Here is a 13,259-nt window from a genome sequence, read left to right on the forward strand (position 1 = left end):
AGATCAAAGAGAAGGAAAACCAGTTAAAAAAGAAACAGGACCAGAGGAAGGAACTGGAAGAAAACGTGAGTGTTTAAATGGCTCAGATTGTTGGCTCACAGTGCTGCGGTTGACCTTTTCCTCACTCTTATTCTATTATTTGTTATTTCAGAAAGAAGAACTGACTCCCGAGGAACAACTTGCAGAGAAGTTGAGAGTCAAGAAATTGCAAGAAGATGCCGATTTGGAGCTTGCAAAAGATGCTTTTGGTAAGACGAGCTCAAACACTCAGTTATGCATCTTAGGTGTGTTCTTGCTGTGTCGTGGTTCTAATTCCATGCTTTCATTCTTTTTAAACACAGAAACAGTTTTGTTTACCTGTTTTGTAGCTACAGTTTCGCCGACGGCTGCCGGCTTCTTCAGGCTGACGCTGATGGTGGCGCGTCACTTCCTTCTCCGTTTATCTGCGGGCAGCAGAGGACGTTGTCGCCCTCTACTACAATATATATATATATATATATCTCAATATTTTTCCTCCTGTAAAGTACTAGAGAGAGAGACCGTAAACAAGAAGACAAACACATACAACATGCTTTAAAGACCTGCAGATACCCGACATGGGCAATAAACAAAGGAAAACAACAAGCAAAAACAGAAAGCAAAGAACAACCCAAAAAAAGAACCAGAAACCCAGAAAGACGAGAACTAAAACCAGTGATAACCCTACCATACATCAGAGGCATAACGGAAAAAATAAGAGCAACAATGAAAAAACACAACATAAACACACCAACAAAGCCATACACAACAGTTAGAAACAGACTAGTGCACCCAAAAGACAAAATATCAGCTGGACAAAAATGTGGAGTCATCTACGAAATCCCATGCAAAATATGTAACAAAACATACATAGGAGAAACCGGACGCCAACTCAACACACGAACAATAGAACACAGAAAGGAGTGCGAGAAAGAGGCAAATCGTAAACACACAAGAGCAGCAAAAGAAGAAGCAGAAAGTACAATAAAGAAGTCAGCCGTAACAGATCATTGCTTAAGAGAAAACCATATAATGGACTGGGACGGCACAAGGATCATAACCACTGAACAACAAAAATACAAAAGATGACGACGGAGTTTACACGCTGGACCACGCATGGGACTGCATCGTCGGTGAGCGGGCAGTAGAGGGCGACAACGTCCTCTGCTGCCCGCAGATAAACGGAGAAAGAAGTGACGCGCCACCATCAGCGTCAGCCTGAAGAAGCCGGCAGCCGTCGGCGAAACTGTAGCGTCAATAACAGGTAAACAAAACTGTTTGTGTTTAAAAAGAACGACAGCATGGGACTCAGTGATGCAGTGTGCCTGGGGCACACCGGAGCCGGGTGCGCTGTGCCACGGTTTAGTGAAGTCAGATGGTCACACAGGACGCACCGCGCCCCTGAGCGCTTCTTGGAAAGTGGCGCGATAGTCGCAACATCACGTGAGACTCGAGAACAGGAAGTAGAAAGTGACGCTTTTGATTATACGTGATCAGACTTGCCATCGTGTTTTGAGAGGCTAATTGAAAATGGGGAAGTACATTATTTATTAGAATATTTTAAAATCAATAGTACTTTAAAGTTATAAGTACTGCGCTGGGGTTGTGCCATAAAGCCGTTCCATGTCGTAATGTCTGTTGTAAACAGCTTGAAATAGAACTGGCGCCCATCTTTGGTTCTTCTGGGACGCGGCGCCGCGCTCCCCCGTGTGCCCACTCAGCAACTATAATGGCGTCTGTTTAAAATGGTGGCGCGTCTGCCCCAGGCGTTAATGTTTAAATCTGACTTCCTGTTTCTAAAATCCTTACTTTTCATGCTTGTCTGTTTTTTAGGTGTCAGCTCTGTCACAGGTATTGACGCCATGTGTCCATCTTCCAAAGAAGACTTCACAGAGTTTGAAAAATTGCTGAAAGAAAAGATAACTCAGTTTGAAAAATCTGTCCATTATTCAAGTTTCTTGGATTCTTTGTTTCGGGAACTTTGTATTTCATGTAAGCATTGTTGTGGTACTTCTACATTTTTGTTGTATTAAACGTTAGCACCTTTTTAAAGTCTACTCAGAACAGACCAGACTAACAATTTTTATTTATTTCTCACAGTGGAAGTAGATGACTTGAAGAAAATCAGTAGTTCCCTTTCAGTTCTACTTAGTGAAAAACAGAAACAAGAAAAAGTAAGTTGCTGTTTGCTCGTCTTTAGTTTCATCATACAGTAGGGGGCGCTCTTGATCTGCTCCAGTTGCATGTTGACTAATTTAAATCCTGTTGATGAAGGCATGAATGATTTAGATCATTAGAATGAGCTCATCTAAAGGTTTCACTTCATTTGCTTCTTCTCTTTTCAGCAAAACAAAGGGAAAAAGAAGAAGAAAGGGGTCGTAGCTGGCGGTGGTTTGAAGGCGCAGATGAGAGATGACCTTGACTATGCAGAATTTGATGGTGGTTACGCCCAAGACTATGAGGACTTCATGTGACACTGGCTCCATCACTACGGCCCTTTTGACCCTTCCCTACCGTCAGCAGCGCGGCTGCTGCTCATGCTGTCCAGTGCCATCCTGGAAAATCTGAACTATGTGTTGCCCCTTTCATTCTGCTTCAGTGACCAGAGGGACTAACCCGGGAAGCACCAAGTCTCAACACTTTTAATTGTTCTAACATAAGGAATTGCCTTCTGTCCCATTCAGCCTCTGCGCTCTCTCTCTCTCTCACACACACACACACAACCGTGGAATCTGTCGCTTCAAAGGAGAATACTTTGTAATTGCTGCTGTAAGTTTTATGGGGCTCCTTTTGTATTAAATGATGCTCCTGTCAAAATACCAGATATACAGTATGGCAGTTTTGAGGGACATAGAAACAAGGTTCTATGCAAATTCTCTAACCAGAATGTCATGTTCTATAGGTCGCACTTAGTTGTGGTTTGGTCTTTTACAGGAAAAATGTATATAGTATCTTTTGGTTGCCAAATGCAGAGCAATTGTTCAGTACATTATTCATCTAAATCTCTGGAACAGTTGTAATGTGGATCATTGGAAAGGCATATAGTATACATTTTACAGAGATAAATATGAAAGAAAAGGGATAGAGAATAATGAATGATGTTAAACAGCCATCGTTGATCTTAATACTTTTCTGAAATATCCTCAAAGCAAAAAGTTTTTTTTTTTTTTGCATGAGAGAAATTTGGCTTACTAATTAAGTTCAACTAATGCAGAAAGAGTCGATCAGGCAAGCAGAGTCACTTGCTGCAACTGGTCTTGTTAATCGTTGCTTCTGCAGGCTTGTATCAAGTGTGATGAGGAGCGGAGACCCCACCATGTCTTCATATGGGCTACAGTTAGTTGAAGGGGGCATATTTCTCCTGTTTTCTTGCTATTGACCAGTTTTGGTGTTACATGAACAGTTGAATACATTTAATTTCCAAGATACCGTATCTGTTTTTTAAGCATCTAATTTAATAAATCACTGGTCAAAAGAAAAAGTTGTCTTCGTTGTCAATATAAACAAGCTCAAATCATGTCTGTGCCAAAAAAAGCCCCACTGTCAAGATTCTGGTTAATATTTTTGAGACAAATTTTGAAAAGAAAAAGGTATGTGGAAGGTAAAATACTTGTTTTCTTTATTTTTCATTACGGTTCTGTGTTTTCATTAATCTTAATCTTTTAAAAAGATTTAAGTAAATGTATGTATAGAGAGACATCTAATTTGGTGATAACGAGCTTCGCCCACTCGCGACCATTATGGAATGATTACGCTTTGCTTTACTGATAAATGAATAATGATCACAATGATTGTCAACATTCCGATGACACGTTCTCTTTAAACAGAGAAAACGGCACATACACGTCCCTAGATCAAAACCTCAAATGATGGGAAAAACCTCAGATGCCTCCCCGAGTAAAACAACCTAGTATTTGATTACAGAGGAAACTGATCAGTTATAAAAGGTGACATGCTTAGAAACTCAGAAATACTTGGATTGACGTTCCACTGGGTTGCAGATGTTTATTTAGTGACAGAAAACAGAAACACCATAGGCTTCTACAGGTATTTTCAGCTCAGTCAAATGCAGCAAAGCTGTCTGAACATCAGGGTGCTTATCGATAACGAGCCACAAATGTACCTTCACCATTTTAAACGCAAACAAGGATAAAATTTGTTGTTTAAAGCTTTAATATTTAGGCTATGTTAAAAGTGCTCTTTACAAAAGGTTTAAAATCTGATTAACTTCTGCTATGAGTGTACATTTCCTGTTGAACTTGCAGAAAATGAGAACTACTTTTATTTCTAATAAACAAATGCTGTAATTTTAAATCACCAGTTCTTTCTAAGCCAATAACCTGCATATCCAAACCTTTAATGTGATTAGGACCATTCTAATCAATGCATAACTGAATGCTTTGATAAAGCATAAAAAACCCAGCTCCCATTATTTCCAAATAATAAATGTAATTAGTTCAGTTGTAAAGCCCTGAACTGTGGCCATCTAGCTTCACACTTGATTCTGCTCTATCGAAGGATTTCTGGTGCTACGTTTACGGCTGCTGCGGGATGCGTTGGCCCTTTGCCGGCGTCTGGTTTTCTTGCTCTCTCCTCTTACAACACTTGTGACCACTTGACCTTGAGAACTTTGAACAGCTTGAAATACACTTTGGCGTGTCACCTCACGGCCCCCGCAAGTGAACGTTAGAGCCACGCCCTCATTAGTTTTCATGACTCGAGATGTGCCATCCGACGTGCCATCAAAGCAGCGCCCAAGTGCAATTTCTTTTGCTGTGCGGGGATCCTGTTCCGTCTCAGTATAGATTCCATAGTTGTGACCTAAAGGGTCAAGAGGTGCAAGCATGGTGAACTCATTGGTGTCATTGTTGACGGCTAGAGGCAGGTGGTTGACCAGATAATCCTGAAGCATTGCGTTTACATGGTCTCTCTTACAACTTCCTTGAGGGATCACCTTCACAAGAGTACGATCTACACGGTCCTGATCATACAGCATCCCACTGCACTTGAACTCCAGGCACACAGCTGAGACATTTCCATGGTCCATGTCACGAATGCTGCGAGTGTCCCGAAGGCCATAAAGCTGGCCTACGGTCTTTGGGTGGGTGCCACCCATGTTGCGAGACCGCACATTGATCTCATGTGGGCTGTTAACTTTGACCTTGACGTAGCAGGCTCTGTATTCCATGGGTTTGGGCCACCAACTTAAATAGTCCTCTGTCCAGCTCATTGGGTCATCTTCGTTGAATGGTACTGTGTTGTAATCATAACGATCTCCTTCAACTCTTGAAAACCGGAAGTGTGCTGCACTGAATGGAGCCTCCTCGCATTCCTTCAAGTTCTCAAATGCATACACTGGTCCATTGGCTTCCTCAGCTACGTTGGGACTTGGTTTCGCCATATTAATACTGAATGCAGTCTTTTTTACTCTGGGGTCTTCGTGGTCAGACCGCCTGTAGTTGAGTTTTCTCAGGTATGGCTGTGGTACTCCAGTGAGGCCGGGGTTGAGTTTAGGAGAAGATGAAACTGCTTCCAGTTCCTCCCCTCCAAGATTGGCCATCACATATGCAGAATAGGCATCAGGTTTTTGTTCATCACAGAAGGCAGGAAGACAGGCTCCATTTGGGCCAGTGATAACACTATCAAATCGACCCCAGGCACGTGGATTTGTGGAGTAACCAGCTGTTGGTTCCATGTTTATGAGACTCACCACAACACCCTCTACTTGCTCGCTGGGCATGAAGCGTTCACTTCTGAAGGCTCTCACTTTCACGTAACACCTGCGGTTCTCCGGCACATCCAGATTAAACAGACGTCTCTCTCGGATTTCCATGTTTCCAATCAGGAATGTTCTTTCTTCCCTTTTGCCTCTTCTTTTCTTTTCCAGATGCATACTTCCCTCCTCCTCCCATAGACCTGTTTCAGGATTTAGCGACCACAACTTCATGATGTTGAGATGCTCTGACATCTTCACCTGAGTAGAATCCAGGAACACTTTCACCTCACCAGCATTAAGGGGCTCATTGGATTCCTCACCTCTAAAATCAACTGAAAACATACCGTAGGTTCTCAATGGAAGGAGATCACCTTCATCTCCTACAAAATTCAGATCACTTTGAGCAGCAGCAGCTGTGGAGACATCTCTGGGGTCTAGGAATGTTACACTTGCATTCACGTTACCAGTGAAGACTTCTCCGTTCTCCTTATAGAAGGAGTTAGGAGGAATCTGGATCTGGACCATTTTTTCCTGGCCTTCTGCATCCCCGAGCTCCAGTGTGTTGGTTTCAGAGGGGTTGATTGTCACAGGAGTCTTTTTTCGAAGAAGTTTGACTTCATGATAAACAGCTCCGCCCTTTGTGTTAAATAAAAGTAACTTAGTGGTGTTGACAAATTTTTGCATGTTGTCAACAAAAGTCAGCACCAGCCTTTCAGTGTCTGGAGGAACCTGAATAGAGAAGGTGCCTTTGTAACCAGTGCGGCTGATTCTGACTCCATTCCTGAAGATGTGACCAAACCTCATTGGCTCCCCGTTGTCTGCAGCAGTGGCCCTACCGTGCACAATTGCCTTGGTGTCCACACACTTCTGACAGCCACACTTCGTCACTACCATGGTGGGCAGTTGGTAGCCCTGGCACAGTAGCTGCCTCTCCTCCATCTTTGCCACACCACAGCAATAAGCCACGTTGTCGTTGCACCTGATGCCATTGTCCAACTGTCCAGGACAGGTAGTTGAGGGGCACTTGCCCACGTCATAGTATAAAGAGTTTGTGCTGTTTTGGTAGCAGTCGTGTGGAAGACGTATGAGGTGAGATTCAGGCTTCGGGTTGCATGAATGCACATCTCTACCTGTGTTTGAAATGAATGAATAAAAATAGTGTTGATATCACAGAGCATATCCCGCTGATGGATGCCTACTGTCTTTAAGAAGGGCTCACCTATGATTGTAAGAGTGGCCAGTTTGGTTTTGACAGCTCCTGATGGCCCACTTGCTCTGCAGTAGTACTCCCCTGCCTGCTCAGGACGTAAATCTTTCAGGACCAAAGTGCTCTCAGATCGCAATTCCAAAAGATTGTTGTTATGAAACCTGGTAGTTCAAACAAATAAAAGAGAAAAGATAAAACACGATTTGAAAAAACTGTACTTGGTAGTCTAAAACAGAAACGGTGTTTTTAGATCTATGAGCTAAATTCTTACCATTGGTACTTGTCTGCCTGTGGCGTTCCTGCCACTTTGCAGCAGAAGGCAGCACTTTGACCTTCCCTTCTGGTCTTGCTCTCAGGGTTCCTCAAAATATGAAGCTTTTCTAGAAACATTATAAAATAATGCCATGTAACTTATTTTCCCCTGCATACTCTCTTTTAGTAAAATGTAACTCTACAGGGTTTTATTAGTTAGTTAGTTACTGTACCAACTCTTTTCAGCTGCACACTGAGAACTGAAGTTCGCCCAGAGCTGAAGGGCACAACAACATCAAGAGAGGCATGGCCTTGCAGGCTGACCGTCATGGTTGTGTTGCCGTCGGGGCAGATTCCAGGGATGCGAAAGTGACCGTTGTGGTCTGTAAGAGTAAGGAGTTTTCCTGATCGAAGGATGGCGGCTCCTTCAGCATTCAGACCTCCAGCACTCCGTACAGAACCCAGAAGAATGTGTTCTTCACACATGCAGGCATCACAGTCGGCATTTACTCTCCCCATCACACAGTGCAGGGAACAGTCTGGGGAAATAAACACAAACAACAGAGGTTTGTAGGTTTGAAAGCTCTTTCTTTAACTTGTTTAATATATTCCATGAGCTTGTGCTCCTAACTGTGGTGATTTGGTAACTACTGCCAAACAATTCCAAGGTTAGCTCACCAGCCTTTGTGCATTCTGCTCCATTGCATGGTTTCTCTTCTATTTTAGGCCCACTGCAAGTCAGCATTTGAGAGGTGCAGCTTCGATAGCGAAGCTGCATTCCCACTTGATCACATAGAGCAGGACATGGGCCCCAGTTTGACCATGGACCCCAGGTTCCCTGAATGGCCATACTTATTTCTGATTGGACAAATAAACATTTTTTAAAAAGTCGATTGGACAAAAACATCTATTATTCTCTGTAGGCATGTTTTCAAGAAACACTTTGTAACACAGTAAAGCCCATAATTAAACTAAACCGAGATGAAAGGATTTTTAGTAATAGAACAAATAAATATTTATCCAAACCTTTGAGGCAGAGGAAACGTACTGCATAATTTGAGCAGTTGCGCCCAGGACCTTGTTCCTCATTGAGACACCAGAAACCCACAGTCGGATCTGCATGAATCTTTTCCCCAGTATCTCGAGCTGAGATCCAATCTGTGGTTCTAGCTTCGATTGCTCTAGGGGTCTCACACACCCGGGTACGGTAATAAAAACGAATAGCCTCCAGCTGCTCGTAGTCTCCACGGCCTCCAGGGTGGTCAACATTGAACCAAGTGGTCCACTCATAATTGTCTAGAAATGATAAATTTACAGAAGCAAACGTGAACATACAGAAGAACCGATCTTAAGGATTTAATAAACTTACCATCTGAGTGAAGGACAGGAGAACCAGACTCTGTGTTGTATTTTTGCCATGATCCTGCAACATACACATATATGCATGGACTCACAACACACTTAATGCATGTTCTCATGTCTGGTATTATGAGTAGGGTCTACTTAAATGATAAATGACCAGCACTTGTATAGCACCTTTGTAGGACTTTAAAGTGTCTTACACTATAATCAGTCATTCTGTTCACGTAACATGACAAGCCACCCTATATACACTGCCCAAACCCCGCCCGCCCCCCCAAAAAGGTCACACTCTAGTGTTCTGTTCGACCGCCTTTAGCTTTGATTACACCACACATTCGCTGCGACAATGCTTCGATAAGCTTCTGCAGTGTCTCAAGATTTTTTTGATCCAGTGTTGCATTAATGTTTCACCAAGATCTTGCATAGATGATGGTAGAGTCTGACCGCTGCACAAAGCCTTCTCCAGCACATCCCAAAGATTCTCAATGGGGTTAAGGTCTGCACTCTGTGGTGGCCGATCCACGTGTGAAAAGGATGTCTCATGCTTCCTGAACCACTCTTTCACTATTTGAGCTCGATGAATTCTGGCATTGTCATCTTGGAATATGCCCTTGCCATCAGGGAAGATGGAATAACCTGGTCATTCAGTATATTCAGGTAAAGTTAAAGTTAAAGTCCCATTAGTTGTCACACACACAGGTGTGTGTGCGAAATTTATTCTCCGCATTTGACCCATCCCCTGGGGGAGTGGTGAGCTGCAGACAAGCCGCGCTCGGGAACTATTTGGTGGTTTAGCCCCACAATACAACCCCTTAATGCTGAGTGTCAAGCAGGGAGGCACTGGGTCCCATTTTTTCCAAGTCTTTGGTATGACCCGACCAGGAATCGAACCCCTGATCTCCCAGTCTCAGGGCGGACACTCTACCACTAGGTCACTGAGAAAGGTAGTCAATTGACCTCATTCTTGGAGCACATCCTGTTGCTGAACCTAGACCTGACCAACTGCAGCAACCCCAGATCATAGCACTGCCCCCACAGGCTTGTACAGTAGGCACTAGGCATGATGGGTGCATCACTTCCTCTGCCTCTCTTCTTACCCTGATGCACCATCACCCTGGAACAGGGTCCATCTGGACTCATCAGACCAGTTTTCAATAGTGCGATGGACCGTTCTTAACCCAGTTTTGGTCATTTCTGTAATCCCCTTACATATTTTCTCTGCTTGATGCATGCCGATGATCTGACCCTTCTCAAACAGACCAACATCTTTTCCACGACCACCAGATGTGTCTTTCCACATGTTTGTTTAATAAATGAGAAGCAACCTATTGCACCAGTTGGGGTTAAATAAATTGTTGCCCATGCAGTAATTATCCAATAGGAGCCTTGCACCCATTTGCTTAGTTAAATCAAGGTAACAACCTTTTTTTGCTGGGCGGTGTATGTAAATATGTAGTCTGGCTTCAAGCCATTTTGAACCCCTTAGTAATAGGGAGGAAACTGAAGGTTGTCTTTAAAACTGCATCCTCAAGCAATTGGACAACGCTAGGACCAATAGGGGGCATTGAAAAGCAAAATTTGGGCAACTTGAACAAGGAAACTTTTTTGTTTCAAGTTTTTGCCTATAAACAAAAATGTGTGGACACGTTTGTGAGATTCCCACCTTGAGCTGTGAAAACACTGATTCCCAGAAGCAGAAGAAGAGACCTTTGTGACATTCTCACACTTTGTCGCCACGTCTGACCTTTCACCTTCATCTCTGATGTATGTTTCTCACCAGCCACTCCAAAACAGAAGCTCTATAGCAGCAGACACACCTGGCAGGAAGATAGGACCCAAATATTGTAACCAGAATGATTACACAGATTACAACAGTGAATATTAGTAAGTAGGCAATGAGCATAAAGCTTAATAAAAAAATAGAAGTGCATGCTTCTTTCTTTTTTTTCATTTTGGTTTTAGGGTGAAAAAACTTGGACGTACAGATCCCCCCACTCAGATTACACATCTGTGTTAGCCATCACCATTTGTCAGGGGAACACTCAAACATCTCCGCATCCACTGTTGAAACACTGACCACAAATTCCCAACACCCCCTCACAAACACAAGGGCTGCATTTTTAGACAAAACGAGTACAAGTTGTACATGACGTGTTAAACTGTCCGTTTGGGCTTCTGGTGTCACAAAGCACAAAGGTACATGCTGCCAACGCAAAACAAATAAAGACATCAATGTGGTGTTCAAATGAAGTTGTAGGTATAAATAGCTCATCCTGAGTTTTCCTGCATATCAGCTTGATATGGCTACAAAAATATGTAAAATCATTCATTTTCTTACCTTCGTTTATTATTTTCCTCTTTGCTCAAAACTTCTGGTTTAAATATTTTTTCTGCAAAGTTCTTCTTGGCTTTTTTTCAGAATTTTTCTTCTTACATTTCTCTCTGTCTCGTGTTTTTGAACTCTGCTTCAATCCCCTCCTCCACTGTCCCATTTATACCTCTGCCTCCATCAGCCCTCCCCTCCTCTCTCAGCAGATCACCACTGGGTTGTTTTGTTAGCAGCATTGTTTTTCTTTTCTTCCCCTTATGATATCAAATGGTTTACAGATGGAGTGGAACAGCCCTGGAAGGGTCCAGGTAGCCAGTGCTGGTGTTAAAGAACAGAAATGACGAACTAAAAATTGTGTCTCATCCGCTCTCAGCCTGTACCTGGAGTAAAAGTAGGAAAAATGATTACAGCTACATTTAAACAAGGATCTGTTCATATTTGTGACGTTTTTGTTTCATTGGCTGTCCTGAAAGTTTGAAAAGAACCAACTTGTGATTCAAATTAGGCTCCAGATTACAGAGTGAAGATTATTTAGTTCACTAAGGGCAAGGCAGCTTTATTGTATAGCATGTTTCAAACACCGAGACAATTCAATGTACTTAACCATCTTTTAGAGTACAAACTTCACAACTAGAGTCACAATTATCCATCCATTCATTCATTTAGGGATTTCTCCTTTTTCAGCCATCTTCAGTTTTTATCATAATAAAAGAAACATAAACCATATTTATCCACTCAACTCATATTTGAATGCTATTGAATTTAAAGCAAAAACAGAAAAAAAGCTGTCAAAAATAAAATACATATTCACAGTATAACGTTCTAAATGGTAGATTTTATTTTAGCATGTGAATCAAAAAGAAACACAAATACAACATCCAAATCACAACTTTAGTGAATACTTTAGCCCATTTAGTACACTTCCAACTCCAGCAATAGATTTTTATGACACGATAAACTCAATTGTGTTTTGTTAAAAGGGGACATTTTTTTTCTTAAGTTATGATGGCTCTAGTCAATAAAACCAGTGGTTAGGAAGTTCTATGAACTACATCCCTCTCACGTAAATCGATTTCAGTGTTTATTTGTCAAGATTTTCGGTACCTTCCAGACTGAGCCATTTCAGGGCTCTGTCACTTTAAGAAAACAAATTTGATCTGGCCACACCCATCCAACCCCTGCTCAAGCTGCTGTAAGCTGAGAAGCTCCGATATCTAGGAGGGGCTCGGAGAAGAGCTGCTGTCTCTTGCACACAGGGGTGAACCGGGATGATAATTCATCCCTGGAATATCTCTGTTTGTCTGGCCGTATTCATTAGAGTGTGGGTGGGGGGTGGGGTGGTGGTGGTGGTGGTGGAGAAAAAAAGAGCTCTGCCTCTATTTTTAAGAATACTCTGCATTAACTTCTACACATAGATAGGAGGCGGATTGTTGCTGCAGTCTGCTTGACCCTCTGTCTGGGATGTTTGAGCGGGAGTCGGGTGTGTGCGTGTGTGTGTGTGTGTGGGGGGGGGGGGGGGGGGGAGGGGGGCGCCGACAATGTCCAAGAGCACACCGGCCATTCTGGGATTCTCACAACGACATCACAAACGAGGGCTTTTTGAAACGGCTTGTTTAAGACCTAAAACTGGTAAAGCCAAACACTGAGAAAAGGGATGGATGTTTTTTATTTCAACTTTGGGGTGTTTATAGAGGCAGTAGAGGCCCACATGGCAGCAAAAAGATGCAAAAGATGAATTTAGCATAAAAAGTACTAAGTGTGGAGAATGTTTTTTTTATTATAGTCAGCCATCTCACCGCTATTATTGATTGTAAAGCACTCTGCCCTCAAAGCGTTTTGACCAACCCCCTCACACACACACACACACACACACACACACACACACACACACACACACACACACACATGCTTTTTGGAATCTTTTTGCCAACTGAAAATGATTGTGGTAGGGAAATGTGCTCTGACATGAGGACGTGGAAAGGCTTTGTAGCTGCACATCCAGGATATTTCCTTCTAGCAGAAATTAATTTAGGAATCTCTAGACAATTAAGAGTAACTGAAAAGGTCCCCAGGTTGCACAAATCCTTAGCTGCTAAGTGATCCATTGTGTCCGACAGTAATGTTATCTGGTGTTTGGTGATAAGCAGGCAGTCTCTGACTGGTTTTTAACAGCTTTCAGCAACACAAGTAACTGTTGCAGCCAGAAACAACAACACAAAAGTTCTCACTGAGAGCCAAAACATCTGAAGGACAAATTATGAAACTCTGAAAGGCTCAAATTTTAACATTCAGTAAAATCTCTACAAAGCTGAAACAAATGAGAAAAAAAGAAAATCAACTTGGATGTAATCTGCACCTCACTCATTGTTGCTGTA

At 42.6% G+C, this 13,259-nt stretch overlaps 2 protein-coding genes across 2 annotated transcripts in view; one reads left to right on the forward strand and one right to left on the reverse strand.

Annotated features, from left to right (window-relative positions):
• Positions 1-3,243, forward strand: part of eif3jb (eukaryotic translation initiation factor 3, subunit Jb) — a 10,348-nt gene extending 7,105 nt beyond the window's left edge. The window contains exons 4-8 of the mRNA XM_015950660.3: positions 1-65; positions 152-248; positions 1,852-2,010; positions 2,119-2,192; positions 2,364-3,243. The exon at positions 1-65 is cut by the window's left edge and continues 39 nt beyond it. Coding sequence (XP_015806146.1) covers positions 1-65; positions 152-248; positions 1,852-2,010; positions 2,119-2,192; positions 2,364-2,492 — 524 coding nt within the window. The 3' untranslated portion in view covers positions 2,493-3,243. The remainder of the gene's footprint in view (positions 66-151; positions 249-1,851; positions 2,011-2,118; positions 2,193-2,363) is intronic.
• Positions 3,244-3,997: 754 nt separating this feature from the next.
• cilp (cartilage intermediate layer protein, nucleotide pyrophosphohydrolase) lies at positions 3,998-11,024 on the reverse strand. Its single transcript, XM_015950609.3, has 9 exons — positions 10,894-11,024; positions 10,219-10,372; positions 8,563-8,616; positions 8,220-8,489; positions 7,872-8,051; positions 7,427-7,732; positions 7,213-7,321; positions 6,954-7,102; positions 3,998-6,864 (listed from the first exon to the last, which is right to left on the reverse strand). Exons 2-9 carry the CDS (start codon positions 10,310-10,312, stop codon positions 4,511-4,513), a joined length of 3,516 nt encoding a protein of 1,171 aa, XP_015806095.3. The 5' UTR covers positions 10,313-10,372; positions 10,894-11,024; the 3' UTR covers positions 3,998-4,510.
• Between the last annotated feature and the right edge of the window lie 2,235 nt (positions 11,025-13,259).

The sequence above is a fragment of the Nothobranchius furzeri genome, chromosome 9 (genome assembly GCF_043380555.1).
Source record: "Nothobranchius furzeri strain GRZ-AD chromosome 9, NfurGRZ-RIMD1, whole genome shotgun sequence".
In the NCBI taxonomy this organism is placed as follows: Eukaryota; Metazoa; Chordata; class Actinopteri; order Cyprinodontiformes; family Nothobranchiidae; genus Nothobranchius; species Nothobranchius furzeri.